The 15,372-nt window shown below is 39.3% G+C and overlaps 1 protein-coding gene across 4 annotated transcripts; it reads left to right on the forward strand.

Moving 5' to 3' along the window:
* The first annotated feature begins 1,552 nt into the window (after positions 1–1,552).
* Positions 1,553–7,777, forward strand: clic2 (chloride intracellular channel 2). 4 transcript variants are annotated; one of them, XM_019874860.1, is made up of 7 exons: positions 1,553–1,761; positions 2,010–2,185; positions 3,008–3,117; positions 3,528–3,653; positions 5,633–5,733; positions 5,817–5,998; positions 7,123–7,777. In XM_019874860.1, exons 2-7 carry the CDS (start codon positions 2,117–2,119, stop codon positions 7,282–7,284), a joined length of 750 nt encoding a protein of 249 aa, XP_019730419.1. In that variant the 5' UTR covers positions 1,553–1,761; positions 2,010–2,116; the 3' UTR covers positions 7,285–7,777. The 4 variants fall into 4 exon arrangements, with proteins under 4 accessions (XP_019730419.1, XP_019730420.1, XP_019730418.1 ...); XM_019874861.1 differs by having other exon boundaries at positions 2,017–2,185; XM_019874859.1 differs by lacking the exon at positions 2,010–2,185 and having other exon boundaries at positions 2,990–3,117.
* Positions 7,778–15,372: the final 7,595 nt, after the last annotated feature.

The following is a 15,372-nucleotide window of genomic DNA, read 5'->3' on the forward strand; positions in this document are numbered from 1 at the left end:
TTTCTTAACAGGCTATTTCATCTCAACAGTATTTTTATAGCAATGCTGCTACCTAGTGTACAGTCAGAGAACATAACAAAGTGCCTACGGACACCCATTTAATGGGTATGTGCTTCCTTAACGATCAATCCAGCTGGTTATGAAAGCTGCCTGTGTACTATTTTTCTCGGTACCCACCCACCATGCTGATGGCAAGGATTTCAAAAGTTATTATTTTATTTTATCATCGTAACTAATTTTGTGTTGTCAAATACTAATGTTGAGCTGCTTATATTGAAAATATAAAGAAACAGTGATGTAATTTTTGATTGATTGATGGCCAGTGTTATCTGCAACAGCCAAACACGGTGTGACTGAAAAAAAAAGCTCGGTAGGCCAATGTTTGCATGCGAGAGTGCTGCACATTTTTCAAAGTGTGGCATTGTGTAATGTTGCAAGACATGTCATGTGCTTTGCATTGTGGATGACATGTTTCTCTCGTTAAGTGACATAAGCTTTGTAGTGAGCGCCTCTATGAAGAGGTTAACACCCTAAAATCCCTAATACTTGGGCTTTCATTCTAATATTTTCTGAGGTTGTTGTGAGCATTAAGTATAGATGTCAACATTAATTTTGGGTGACTATTGATTTTAAGCAGGTTTTCACCTATTTTAACATAGCTACAGTCATACTGGCCACTTAAATTTGTCGGTCCCTAACAATACCATTATTTAAGACAATTTAACCACATTTGTTATTTCTGAATTGTGGAGCAAACTGGTAGCTCTTTGCATTAATCAGTACCCGAGAATTTTTTTCACAGCATCAAGAAGTTTGGTGACCCCTAGTCTTAGAAAATATCCATCCATCCATCCATTTCGAATCCGCTTATCCTCACAAGCGTCGCGGGCGTGCTGGAGCCTATCCCAGCTGTCTTTGGGCAGTATAGACGTGCTAACCAGTCGATCACCGTGTCACCATCCCCCTCCAAAATATCAAAAGAAAGAAAAGTCCACTCATGTGCACAGTGAGACTGCCCTTTGCGCTCAACTTGCCCCAGGAACGAAAATAGGGCCTTGATTGTTCTGACACAGATGTTTAAGGGTTTTGAGAAAGAAAATGGCTTTTCCTCCTGCTTAGAATGATAATAAAGAGCTTTTTAAGAATAAAACTTCACCCTCATTTTTGATGAAGACTTGAGCCTATTAGGTTGTCAATTCGGTGATATTGGAAGAGGTAGAAAAAAATTACAATTAAAAACTTTGTTTTGGAGGTGGAAATGTTGGAAACCACTGCTTTAAACATAAGATTTGATGGCTCTTCCCCATGTCCAATATATGACTTGTATTAAATGGTGAAAATATTTCCAGCCAATCCCGCCCCACCTCTCTATTTGTCTCATAGTACTGGAATGTGAGTCGACCATAATAAAATGTGTGTTTTGAGTCATGACTTTATCAACTCCTGCGTATTGCAATTTGTGCATACAGTGGCTATTTTAAGCCCTCCTCACAGATTTTATAAGAACGTGAACCCCGCCCCTTCTCTGGGTCCTCCCCCTCCACTGACTTGTCAAGTGTGTTGAGGGCGATAGCAAGCAACCAGCAGCCCTGAGGTGTCCCTCACTCTCCTGACGTTCTCTGCTTGCTTCTCTTATCGCTCTTTTGACTTATTTTTGAGGCCGTTTTGACTTTGACGTGAATTAACGACCTCTGTTTTGGGGACGGCATGGCATTGCGACAACATTCAGACAAGGAGCCGAGCATTGAGTTATTTGTTAAGGTCAGTATTTCAATTTTTCAAAAACAATTTTAACTTTTAAAAAAAAGGTACTTTCCCACAGATTTTTTTTCCACTTGGAAAAATGGCTATTTGCCATGAAGGAGACACTATCACTTTAAAAATGTGAAAGGACAAAGCAAGAATCCATATAATCAATAAGAGGACATGTCCTTTTAATTTGCCTGCATGCACTCCTGACCTTTTAATGTTTGTATCCATCAGATGAGCAGTCGGTCTGTTTTTATCAGAGCACAGGCACAACCTTATCACGGCCCAAGTGAGCAAAGAGCATGCTGTGTGATGACAGGCCCCCAAGCAGGCACACCCACTCAACCATGCACATGCAGTCAAGAAAATGGGTCCTTGTTTCCCAACAAAACATTCATTTTCTATACAGGTCACAGGACAGCTGAGTTTGGGTGGGGTATGTTCCTGGAAGGTTATCCCGAAAAGCCCCCAAGCTGCAAAATACCTAAGAGTTGTGAAATGTGTTTTCTTGGCTGTGTAAGAGGGAAGGGAGGGACTGATGTTGTCTGGCTTTATTTCGCATTAAAAGCCGAGTTATGGTGTGTTTGACTCTTGAGCATCTCAGCTATTTCAGACATGACACAGGCACACCCAATTTCATACACAGACAGTCAAATGGGGTCCAGGGTTGTAAAGGGTTTTTTAATTGATCAGAATTTTTTTAATAAGCTGTGATAAATAGCTTTTCATATTTTATTTTCTGTGCAGTTTGTGAATCGTGACCATAAAACCTGTCGGTGCAAAAAAAGCTAACCATTGTTATTAGATTAAAAAAAAAACAATTTTAACGGACATTAAAACCCTGACCGAGGTATTAATGGTGACATCATGCAGCAGAGATGCTGGACAAAGGTATTAAAACATCCTGAGTAGTATGACCATAAGGGACATTCAAATTTAGAGGTTCCACTGTCCTTACAAATAGAAACTAAGGTCAACATTATAGAACACAATACGAAACAGCCGGGACACTCCAGTATTTTTTCACTTTCAAATTCAACCTGCAGGTCAGACTGAAGCCTCTCGCAGGCAGGTTTGCTCCACTTTGGTTTGTCTCTACTGAAAATAGTCTGTGTGGTCACATTGTGAGCACATGTTCCTTTCTTCTGCTGCAACACAATGCCTGCATCCCAGCTTCCAGCAAACACCCCAGCCTACATGTGCCTTGGAAAATTAACAAGCAAGAAAGAAATTGGTGTAGTTTCTCTTTGTACGGCAGGCCGGCCATGACGGCGAGAACGTGGGCAACTGTCCCTTCTGCCAGGGGCTCTTCATGGTGCTGTGGTTGAAAGGAGTCAAGTTCACCGTGACCACTGTTGACATGAGGAAGTAAGCACGCCTCCACTTCCTGTCAGCGTTATGTGCTCAAAGACCTTCTATTAAGAAAAGAACTGGGATGTTGTTCTTTTTTCCCCCCCTCAAAACTTTTCACACCATCGGTGTGTAATAAGAGGTCTGTATCGCCTCCAAACATACACCTTTTTTTCCCCGCATTGTGTGAACTTTGTCATTAGTGATGGAAAAACAGGATCAGGAAGCCTGTAATGGACGCTGGTACTGTAATTGAGAGTGTCAAAACACAAAACAGGTCCCAGTAGTAAGAGAGGGTGGGGCTGGGGGCTGGGGGGGGGGGGGGACTCCGTTGCGCAGTCAGTCATTTTTTTGTTTTATTTTGTTTTATTTTACATATACACAACAGATCAGTGAGTTATTTCTCTATCCTGGTGTCTTAACTTCAGGAAGCCCGCAGAGCTGAAGGACCTGGCCCCCGGCACCAACCCGCCTTTCCTGCTCTACAACGGCACCCTCAAAACAGACTTCATCAAAATCGAGGAGTTCCTCGAGCAAACACTGGCCCCTCCCAGGTAGTCTACACGTATGCCTTTAATAACATCTGATGAGCTCCAATCGAAGAGTTCCATCAAACGTAGCATGGCAATCAAAACACATCCTCTATTCAGATAATTTCAAGATGACCCACAAAAAGTTGTCAGCACCTACATTTTAGAGGACTAATTGGTTGAAATGTGGCCAGATTGTACCTGTGTATATGACATAACATCTTCTCATTTTAAAAAAAAGGGCCAAACACCAGCCACAAAATGAGGAGGAACACCAGTTCATCTGTTTCTTTATTCATTCCTGAAATCAGACAAGGCAACATATCGACCAATTTATCCTCTAGTTGCAGCCGCTGACATATTCGCGTCGCTTAAAATCATGTGAATGGAGGATTCGTTTTGATTGGGCATCTGAATTTCTACTCTCATCACGTGGCTCAAGTTGCGCGCTCACGGTGAGTTTTTCACCTCACAAGGTGAAAATGAGCAAACATGATTCATGCATCAGACAACTCACTTGAAATTAAAAAGTGAGCTATCTGCTGTTCAAAAGATCTCAAACAGCATTTTGCTCCGGAGATAGTGCCAGTGAGCGCCACACTTTAGGCTCACTGAAGACCCTAAATTGTCCGTGGGAGTGAATGTGAGTATTCATGGTTGGTTGTCTGTATGTGCCCTGCAATTGGCTGGCGACCAGTCCAGGGTGTACCCGCCTAGCCCGAAGATAGGTAAGAAAGCCTCTAGCTCACTTGCAACTCTAATGAGGAAAGTGGATGGATGATGTTTTCTCAAAAAATATAAATACATCCAATTGATGAATAATGCTGATTTGATTCTCAGGTGGACTGTCCTATTCATGCCCTACGGCATACATGACTCAAATGCCTGAGTAAAAATTGTGTCATTGTTATTGTTTAGATGACAATTGAGATGTCAAACGTGTCCTTTTTCTGTGAATTTGAGTACATATACATTAAGAAGTTGTGTGACGGTATGACAACACTCACGGTTCAGTGTGTACCACGGTTCTAAGGTCACCAGCTACAATGCGGGAACAAAATGTAAAACATGAAAGTCATTTTCTTTTGCATAAACACACATAGACTTGATGAAAATTGACCGCTATCTGTAAATCCTAAGGCAAGGTATGCTGTATGTGCAACATGCACATACTGTATCTGTATATTAACCGGCAAGTATAACTCAGTGGTTTGGTAATGAAGTGCTGCCTCCATGAGTAAAAATGCTGTCACTGCTCTAACTGTATTTGCTGCACAGCAGTTTGCACTCACGTTTTTAGACCTGGGGTTCATGATGAACAATTAACCAATCCCAAGAATTGGTATGCGGCTCATCTGCATGAGACAGAACTGCTTCCTCAACACAGGTCGATTTCAGGGAAGCTTGAAAAAGAAGCTTAAACGTGCTTTAAGTCTTTTTCCTTGAGTTACTTTATATTGATGAATTCACAGAGATCTGAAAATGCACAATAGGCCTCCTTCAATTATTTCACAAGAAAACAACAATTGTGGACCACCCCTTTTGTCCATTTACAAGACTACAAAGTGTTTATTGGTGAATTTGCTGTATGCACCACATGCACAGATACACACGGGAATTGACAAGTGTAATTTGTTAGCTTGGCGATGAAGTGCAGTTTTCATGAGTGAAAATCAAACTGGTGCTTTGGATTCACTGTACTGCAGTTCACACTGACATATTTAGACCTTAGGGGCTTGTAGGAACTCATTCGGACCTCGGGGAATCTTGGAGAAACGGGGAACTCAAACTACAAGGATAGGTAGGAAAGTTCTTGAAAAGGTGAGTGCTGTAGAAAAGCGCCAAAGGTTCACCAAGTAGCCCTGCTGCCATGTCCATATTTTTTTAAAGACATTGCTTTTTGGGATATCACTCAAATTGTATTGTATCTGATAAAATGTCCCATGCGTGCATAAACTAAGAATGAGAAGCATGTTGAAAACAAACATGTCCTCCCTTTGCAGGTATCCACACCTCAGCCCTCTAAACAAAGAGTCCTTTGACGTGGGCGCTGACATTTTTGCAAAGTTTTCCGCCTTCATCAAGAACACACCAAACAATGCCTGTGAGTGGGCTTCCTTCTGGGCACTGTTCAAGTTTTATCAGAGATTAAAAAATCGGAAGAAAATTCTATGTCTGATCTTTCAGTTCAAGAGAAAAACCTGCTACGGGAGTTTAAGCGTCTGGACAATTACCTGAACTCTCCCCTACCCGAAGAAATCGACCACAACTCAAGTGAGACAGTCGGCGTCTCCAAGAGGAAGTTCCTGGACGGGGACCGCCTCACTTTAGCCGATTGCAACCTTCTCCCCAAACTGCACGTCATCAGGGTGAGATAATCACAGAGAAGAATCATCATACATACTGGACTAAACAACAAAGAAAAGAAATAATGCAGAGGCTAGAGGGTCAAGAGCTGCACCTGCAAAAACAAGTACCTGCAAGTCACAAATAAAAATACACTATCCATTTTCTCAGCAACATCGATGAAGGATGAATCATTTATTAATGCCAGACTGGCTATTAATACATTTTGCAAACATGTGTAATGTATAATTGAAAATCTACTGCATAGTAGTCCCTTGTTTTACATTCCAGAACACCCACCACAGATGAAAATCACCTCTACCATATATGATCTGTACATAATACCAATATAAAATATGCATGCGAGGCGCAGGTATTATTTCTCTACACCAGAGTCACCATCCTCATGTTCTAGACTGGATTATCTGTGACTTTGAATGTGTGTGGCTTCAAAAGATGTGGACTTGCCTGTTGAGTGATGTCAAAGTCAGCGAATGAGAATGTACAGTAGGACGTGTTGGCTCAGGAATCTGAGCTAACCGTAGCTAACCGTTTGCCAGGCTGCATGTCGAGTAATTCAGTGGAAGTTGTGGCCATTGATTGCTCATGAGAGAATGTGCCTATTAAGTGTTTGTTTTCCATATTCTTTGTTCAATACAGCCACTGAAAGTGCACTGGCAGTAATGTTATGGCAAACTGGCTAACAATGTTTACAGCAGACGTGCAGTTATGCAAGCTTTGCACTAGACACGTTGCACTTCATCTTCTTTTTTTCATTAAGCATGAGCTATTCCCAAATTTTGGGCATCTTCTTTCCACATTACTTCCTGCACATAATGCTGCAGTAGTCTATAGTAACAGTCTGTGTGGAAAATAATGATTACCATAAAATCACAGCAATATAGCGAGAAATTTGCAACATAAAATTAGATATGTACGATTGAGACGTCCACAATATAGTGTAACTGCAAACAGTGAAGAATATGGCAAGGAACGACTGTACAATTATGAGGAGAATCATGGCCTCAGTCAAAACTGTAGGATGGAAAATGGACAGTATATAAAGGTTAAAATGTGTGAAGGTACACCATGGCTTGGCATGAGGATTCACCGTGTTATATTTTTTAATGCTTCCGTTTCAATCCAGGTTGCCTCCAAGAAGTACTGCGGCTTTGACATCCCAGCCCAGTTGACAGGCGTGTGGCGATACCTGCACAACGCCTATGAGCGGGAGGAGTTCAAACAGACGTGTCCGGCTGAAATCGAAATCGAGAAGGCTTACTTAGGAGTGGCCAGTAACAGGAAATAAAATGTTCATTCACCATCTGTACATGGTGCTGTGTGGTGCCAAAGATGTAACAGCCATCAATCATCTTAACACAGGGATGGGGAACCTTTGGTTTTTTGTTTGTTTTTTTTAATACTTCAGAGGTTTAATTTGTTTTTAGAATTGCTGTATATGACACACCTGCCACTGGTTCCCCACTACTGCCTTTAGAACTCAAATCACAGAACACAGCGTTTTAGTGCTTTTGACTGTTTTAGTCACCTACAAGACCAATTGTGAAATTGACTGTTTATTTAATTTACAAGACTTGTGTTTATAGTGTACATAAATACAGTATATTTTCAATGATTGTTAGTGAGTAACAATCAGAACCCTTCAAAACTCTTCCTTTTAATAATGCAGAAAATTAATATTCTTGTCTATCTTATTCTGTACTAACACAACTGACATGATGGGGAATGTGCCACTACCATACTAATAAAATATTCAAATGTGTTTGTTATTTTAAATCTCATATTGTGTGACTATTGGTAAAATGGTAAAACACACGAAAATGTGTTTTACCATTTTTGCTTTGACTTTTTCCAAGACAATGTTTAGCTTCATGTATAAATTAAGGCACAAATTATCAAATACCTAATCAAATAAGTCAACAATTCTACTTATCCTGGTTCCATTAGATGGATAATTTACTCTTACTCAGACTACCTGGTCACAGTCTGCGATTATTTCTGACTTTACTCATTTGTTTTTGTAAAAGTGTGCTGTCTCCTCTAAGAGGGATGCTGTGTTGGGGCATCTCATTTGTCTAATTGTCTAATCCTAGGTCCTCGCTCCTCTGTGTTCATGATAACACTTCCTACCAAACATTCCATTGAGGATGGAGGAGATTGACAAAATGGCTAGGCTTGAGAAGGTAGAAATGTTTTGGGGTAATGAGACGATCGCTCCTTGACGTCGTCATTTCATGGAGACGTCTCATAAAGATGATGTTACATCGTTGACGCTTGTCACAAATGGACCATCTGCATGTCAGAATCATTACTCGCACCACAAATGTGCACTTCCCACTTTGTGTTTCAAGTGGGGTTAAATTAAAGTCAAATACCAACAGGTTTCTGCTTCATAACTTTGCAGATGCAAAGACGAGTGCGACTGGTCTGTCCCAACTGTGTCTCCCCCACCTCAGTGCATATTTGGAATGATTTGTGAATTTGTAAAATGTTGATATGTTGTTTATGAGTAACACTCAATGCGAAAAACTGTGAAGAACCATCAAAACGTTTTAAATTTTGTTTATGTGGCCAAATGCATTTGAGAAATAGCAGCCTGATTACTACAAACCTGAGAAACAGGTCGTTGGTTCAGCTTGAGTCAAGTCTTTTTGGTGGCATTTACAGCCCCAAATAGAACAGACACTCAGCATAATATGTATATTCAACCTAAAACAATCCAAACATGACACAAACATGGATTATGACGAGTTAATTTAAAGTCTGGCGTCATATAGTGTCCAGCTGGTACACGGCCGATTTCATACATCACTATTAAGGAGCTGAAAGACTTCCATAGAGAATACACCAGACATCCCTTGAGTTAAGTTAGCCGGTGGAAACTCCTCAATGCCCGATCTTGGCACTTCAATGTGCAATAAAGACAATTGAGATGCTCCTTAATACGGTTGTTTTCAATGTTTTAAGGAGTGAGAAGCAAGAACGTTGCAATTAAGAGACATGAGATGAGACTTTAGCACAGATTTCTTTAAATATGAATGTACGATCAATTGGCCCCTTGAAGCTGAGGCCAGAGGGCAGCCATTTCATGTTCCAACTGTTACTTTGTAGAAATATCCCATATAAAACACACATCACTTGTCTAATAGTTTATTCAGTCACAAAAAAAACCCAAAACATTTTTACAATTTTAAAAAATAGATTTTCTTCATTCAGTGTTGAAAGGAGTCTTGTGGTGGTGTTGCCGATGATGTCTAATTGGTCACGCAGTATTTCCAGAAACACGCTGTTAAAGGCACACAGAATTAGTCAAGACAATTGGAACCAGGAAATGTAGCTTGCGTTGTAACAAACAGTGCCAAACAAAGGTATTTGTTGCTCTGATCATCATTGTAGAGTTTTCTTTACCTTAAAAACTTTGTCCGATGGGAGATTTTAGACAGTGATGATATTGATAATATGTATTTGACAGATATACAGACATAAAAGTACTCAATCATGCTCTTCAAATTAATTAATGCTATACCGTAGTCCTGTCTTGCCGAAAATGCTAAAATGACAAAACATTAACTGGCCACGCCACAAAATTAAGTACCCCGATACAATCTCATAAAATCTAACAGCTGCATCCGAAATTTTCCCTTTACAAAGAAAATAATATTCAGTTAAGAAGCATAAGAGAGGAATTCATTTAACAATAGGTTTATTGTTGTGGTTATAGCATATCGTGATTTAAAATGGTGCTGTGTCATACTGAAAGCTGGTTCACTTATTTTGGTTATCTCATGCTTGTTTTATGTTTTTCAAAAATGACTACTATTGGTCTTTTCCCACATTGTCTTTTGTTTTGACACATTGTTTTTACATATTACTAATTGAATGTGTTGAACACGAGAACAATTGGTTTAACCATCTTGGACACTTCAGCTGTCTGAGAAGTTTTGTATAACTCCACCACTTCCTCATTCTGCATGAGCCTTGCAACATTGCGTCAACTCAAGATTGAAATAAGAGATGATTTTTAGACAGTATCGTGTGAAAATAGTTAGGTGAGTTACATTTGGTTGGGACTGTTTTGTTAAAAATCTATACTGGCATGCCTTGTTGCATAAAGAAGTGTATCACTCACGAAGGAAAATTTCCATGACATTAATGTCTACCGATCGCATTGCTGAGCCAGCTGATTGCTATTTATTGCAGAAGTCATGGCTGTTAAATATTTGAAAAAGAGTTTGCTTCCTGCTGAAGCTGCGGCCCTGTGACTTGACCTCAGATAAGTGGAAGAAAATGGATGGGTGGCTGAAGGAAAATAAGAGGGGGAAAAATATACTTGTGGGAGCGTTGTGAGTAAAACATGTCAGAGTTATCCAAGTGGAGGAGAGAACAGAGAAGAAACTGTTTGTATCAAAATGCCGAAACGTTTCAACATTTTTCAGGGCCACGCTGAGTGCGCATAACTGACAACTTTTCTTCAAACAAATTTTTCGAGATGATTTTTTTTTTTGTTGTCCTGATTCTGAAACTGCCCTTGTTTTTTTCTCTAACACATCAGGTTTTCACAACAGTAATACTAAAAATAATACTATTGTATTATAACAATAAAATATAAAATATATAACTTCAGAATATATTTTGTACTATTCATGACTTAAGAGATAGGTTGAGGGTTTGAAACAGCAAACCCCATAGGCAGATGTGCTTACCCCTACTACACTGTGCTGCCACATTTTGACTCAAGTTCCCAAATGCGGTTCCCTGTCACATAACACCTAAATAAAATGGAACCCTAATTAATGTAGAGATAATATGCTTCCTACAAATTACTGCTTGTGTTAAAATGACTAATTTGTTGTGTAGTTTTGACTCACCTCTCTTATTGGGTTTGGGCACGCCTTGCTCTGACCTGACAAAAGCTTGAGAGCGAAGCTTGTCAGCTGCAGCCAGTTTAAGAACCACTGCCTTAAGACCCTCAATCTTCAAATAGAAACACAAAAACATGATAGACATATGGACGGGAAGTTTTTTTTCTTTGGTTACTTTTTTTCTTTTTTGCATTTATACAGATTGGCTCAGATTTACCATGGTTGCATAGTTATCCTGCTGTGCTGAAACGTCAGGCCCTTTCACCAAAAATGGAAGATTCCACATAAATGTTTTTATGCATCACTTGCTACAGTTTAAACGAACCAAATGAATATACGTTCAACTACCTTTGTTCCAGGATTGACTTTGCCCATTGTGCTGCATCAGTAGAGGATACAGATTATTCACCTCGCTCTGTTCCCCTTCTGTAGTGTAAGAGGCATCTTCTGACACCAGCTTCTGAAGGAAATCTGTGCAGAATCACATTCATATTACCATTCATAATTCGCTAGCATTGTGCAGAGGCCTTGTATCTGCAAAACCATCACTATTCAGGAAAAAAAAATGGTATGTTTGTTCGGCCTTTAACATTCCATCATCAAAGAGAACAAGCCATGTTTATCACTTTAGAGTTATTGGGGGTCTCAGCCAGACTGCAGCGGGATTTAGGGTTTCCTTTTTTCTTATTTTTGAAAACACACCTCTTTTGAAATGAAGATGTAGCATTCAATTCAAAACAAGAGAGCAATTATAAAATAAAATGAGATAATGAACCATTCAACTGAAAAAGACATTACAAAAAGTAATTAAAATAACTTTTCCATCTGGATGTAACAAAAAGAGGGCACAACAATTTAGCTAAACGAAATGTATTCAACTGAAAGCAAACAAAAAGGCAGAAATGAAAATTGATGTTTTCCATGCAGTATGATGTGTCAAAAAGACAGCACAATCGTTTTTTTTAATAAAACGTAGTATGAAAAATAAAACATTTTAATATTGTTCCTTTTTTGTTAAAAAAAAAGTATATTTTATCATTGTTGTTTATTTTTACATTAAAAACAACCTTAACAGCTCATTTTAATAGTGGAGTATTCACTTGTTGTAGCATATAAAGGCAGGGAGTAGCGTTATTATGTAGAAAATAAAAATCACGTATCTTAGAGATTTTAACACGACAAAAATTGTTTTTACAATGCGAATTTGATCTTACCTGACTGTGTCTCCAGGTTGGAGTCAGGATAGAGAGGTAGTGCGTGTGTCCATCTTGCAGCGAGGAGGTAAAGCACAGCTAGAGACAGCATGTTGACTTTGCAGTTGGCCTAGTTGGTACAAGCTTGGCAAAGAACTTCACTTATATAACCCCACGCAGGCCATCCATCACAAGCGATCAATACATTATCATCAGAGCCAGCATCGCTCCTTAATGGATTGGGCGTCATAGACGCCATTTAGGGGATGCTTGTCAAGTCGGCTGCGGCCTATCTGTGCTTGGACAGGAGAGCCTAACAAATGTTTACCCTTCCTCACGAATAACGCATGGCTGTCCGGCGAACCTGCCATGCTTTAATGCGCCACGAGTCCAGGTTTGGTGTCCTCAAAAGCGTCATCGCTCACTCACGTCTGATGGTTTTGTGCCACAATGCAGTCACACGGACGTCAATGCAAGATCTGACGCCATTTTCGGTTAAATAACCCACCCAACATTTGTCTCATTTAGCAAACATGTCAATTAATTTAAAAAAAAAAAAAAAAAGACAATATGCCCTGAAAAAATGGTGTGGTGAATTCCTGGAACAAATGCTTTGTTCAGTGTGTGCACCAAGAGCATTTAATCCAGTAACCCCTCCTCCCCCTCACAATATTAGGGTTTTTTTTGCCTGTGATAACATGGCCTTGCAAAATTCAGGTTTTGAAAGGGTTGTCAATGCATGTAAGCATACTTAGCGTTTTTATTTCTCCAACTGAATTTTAGGAGAAACAAATGAAAACCATTTGAGACAAAAGAGACAGAAGTGAGATTCGCAGATTTGTCTCTCGAGCCATTGATGAGCAAGCTTTGATTAGTAAAATTTTCCTCTGAGTTGGCTTTAATCCAGGGTTAGGGTTTCAATGTCGTTCAAATCAAGGCATGGCTGTGTTTACATGTGGGTTTCAAGGCCATTTGGGGTTCGTAGTTATAGTAATAATTGTTCAAATCACAGTTACCAGCCAGAATGAATGTTTAAAGTGTCAAGGTTTGAAATAAGGGTTCCATTGCAAGTGTTAGGGTTCCAACTGTGGGTGTGGGTTTGTCCGTGTGGACATGGTGAAGACCTGAGAAGTGGCGGTTCTTCTTTCCTTCATCCTTCCTTGCTTTGTTCCTTCTATTCTTTCTTACTCCCCCTCCTTCCTTTCCATATTAAAATCATAATTTAATAAAGTGTACAGTATACTTATATTGTTGAGCAGTATTTCAAATGCAGTATTTTGTATTTTGACTATCATGTAGTTCAACGAGGTCATCAGAAGGTGAACATTTTTTATTGCTGTATTGATAAGCTATTCTGAATTCACCATTTTAGGCTGATTTTATTCTTGTAATATGTATTTTCTCACATCAATCCTTTAAAAATTCACAGAACACTATGAAAACTTGAACATTTCTATTTTTTGCTGTCTGTCCTTTTGGTGATGGGAATTGGCTGACATATTACAACCATTTACTCAAGTGTAAACTAGTCTGATAATTCAAAAAATATCTCGGGAGATTCGAGAACGTTTATAGGGCTGCCGGGGCCTTTTGTCAAAGTGAAAGCTCCCTATAATGACCCCCAGATGATGTCAGATGATGTATTAGCCTCTCTCAGCGTCTCTGAAGTTGTTAGAGAAAATGACATTTCATACATCTTGCTGCTGAGCCGGTTTAAACAGAAAACAAGTTTGGGCCGTCGAAACCTGAAAGGGGCATACTATAGATTCATAATTCTTATATCCACCTATTATAGTGCAGCTAATTTACATGGCAGCACCTACAAATTGACTTGGCAGCTCAGCTGCTTAAAGAGCCAGAAGGTTAGCTGCGTTAAGTTTTGTTGGAAGGGCAACCTTGTGTCGGTTAACAAGACTAGCTTCAGTTGATGGGGGCATACTTACTGTAGGTATTCAATGAAATTGACAATGAGTAGGCGGATGGTGCGGTATTTGTGGTTGCTGATGTGTCCATAACATGAGCCACAGAGATGAAACGCACGCGAGTTGATAAACATCATCCGCCTGCTTTGGTTGAAGTGCTGCATCTTCAGGTGAAAACGCATTACCAACAACGATTTCTTTAAAAGGTCTTCTGTATGTTCTGTACTTAACATTTTAGACTCAGGCCTTAGCATTAACCACAGCAAGCTTCACATCTAACTGTTATGGTAACAAAAGCTATACTTGATGTGAACACTGAAGAAGCGATCCATCCATCCATCCATTTTTCAATCCGCTTATCCTCACACGGATCGCGGGCATGCTGGTGTCGATCCTAGCTGTCTTCGGGCAGTTCTCCCATTGGTGTATGCTAAAAGGGAAAAAAAAAAGGTTTGGATGAGATCACAAGGGAAGCCCAAGCTGGATTTATGTCAAACCGACATATTAGCTCAAACACAAGATATGTGCTTCATTTACTTTTTTACTCTGTTTCAAATAAAGGATATCTTATCTTATCTTACCATACATTGATAACATGTACATTTCACGTTTTATGCATATTGATCATCCGTATTATTTTTGTACAGCTGAACCTGAAAGTGTGAATCATCTGTTTTTTGACTGCCCCATTTGTGCTGCATCTTGGAAAGATTTGGAAAAAAACAAATTACAAACTTACATTAAATGGAAAACAAATTATTACTGTGTTCAAATCTAAAGAAAGAATTGTGTAGAGCACTATTGTTAATTTATATGTTTTGTTAGGAACATTTCACATCCATAAATGTAATTTCACCCCATTATTTAAATTATTTTTGTTTGAGGTAGATAATGATTGAAAGTCTCTTGATCTAATAACAAGTAAAATAAAATGCATATCAATAATTCTATGTATGTATGTATGTATGTATGTATGTATGTATGTATGTATGTATGTATGTATGTATGTAAGCAAAAGCAAAATATGTTAATTTGATTGCCTGATGTTGTGTGTGTATATATATATATATATATATATATATTGTTAAAAAAAAAAAACACAGACCTTATGCTGCATTCGCGGAACGTGGGAATGCAGACCTTCCCGAGACTGCGACCAGAAAAAGTGCACTGGAACGCCGCATTGAATAGGACGGTCCGAGTTGCGGAATTGGCTGGGGGAGGTCCTTCACTGGCTGGCTTCATAAGATATCCTTTATTTGTCCCACACTGGGGAAATTTACAGTCTACAGCAGCAAGATTGTGGGTTGAAAGAAGAAAAACAAAGTGTTTGCATTCACAAAATAAATGTACACCGTTCAATTAAGTGCAATATAAATATAGATATAGATAAGGTGGC

This window comes from Hippocampus comes, unplaced genomic scaffold (genome assembly GCF_001891065.2).
Source record: "Hippocampus comes isolate QL1 unplaced genomic scaffold, H_comes_QL1_v1.1 scaffold118, whole genome shotgun sequence".
Taxonomy (NCBI): Eukaryota; Metazoa; Chordata; class Actinopteri; order Syngnathiformes; family Syngnathidae; genus Hippocampus; species Hippocampus comes.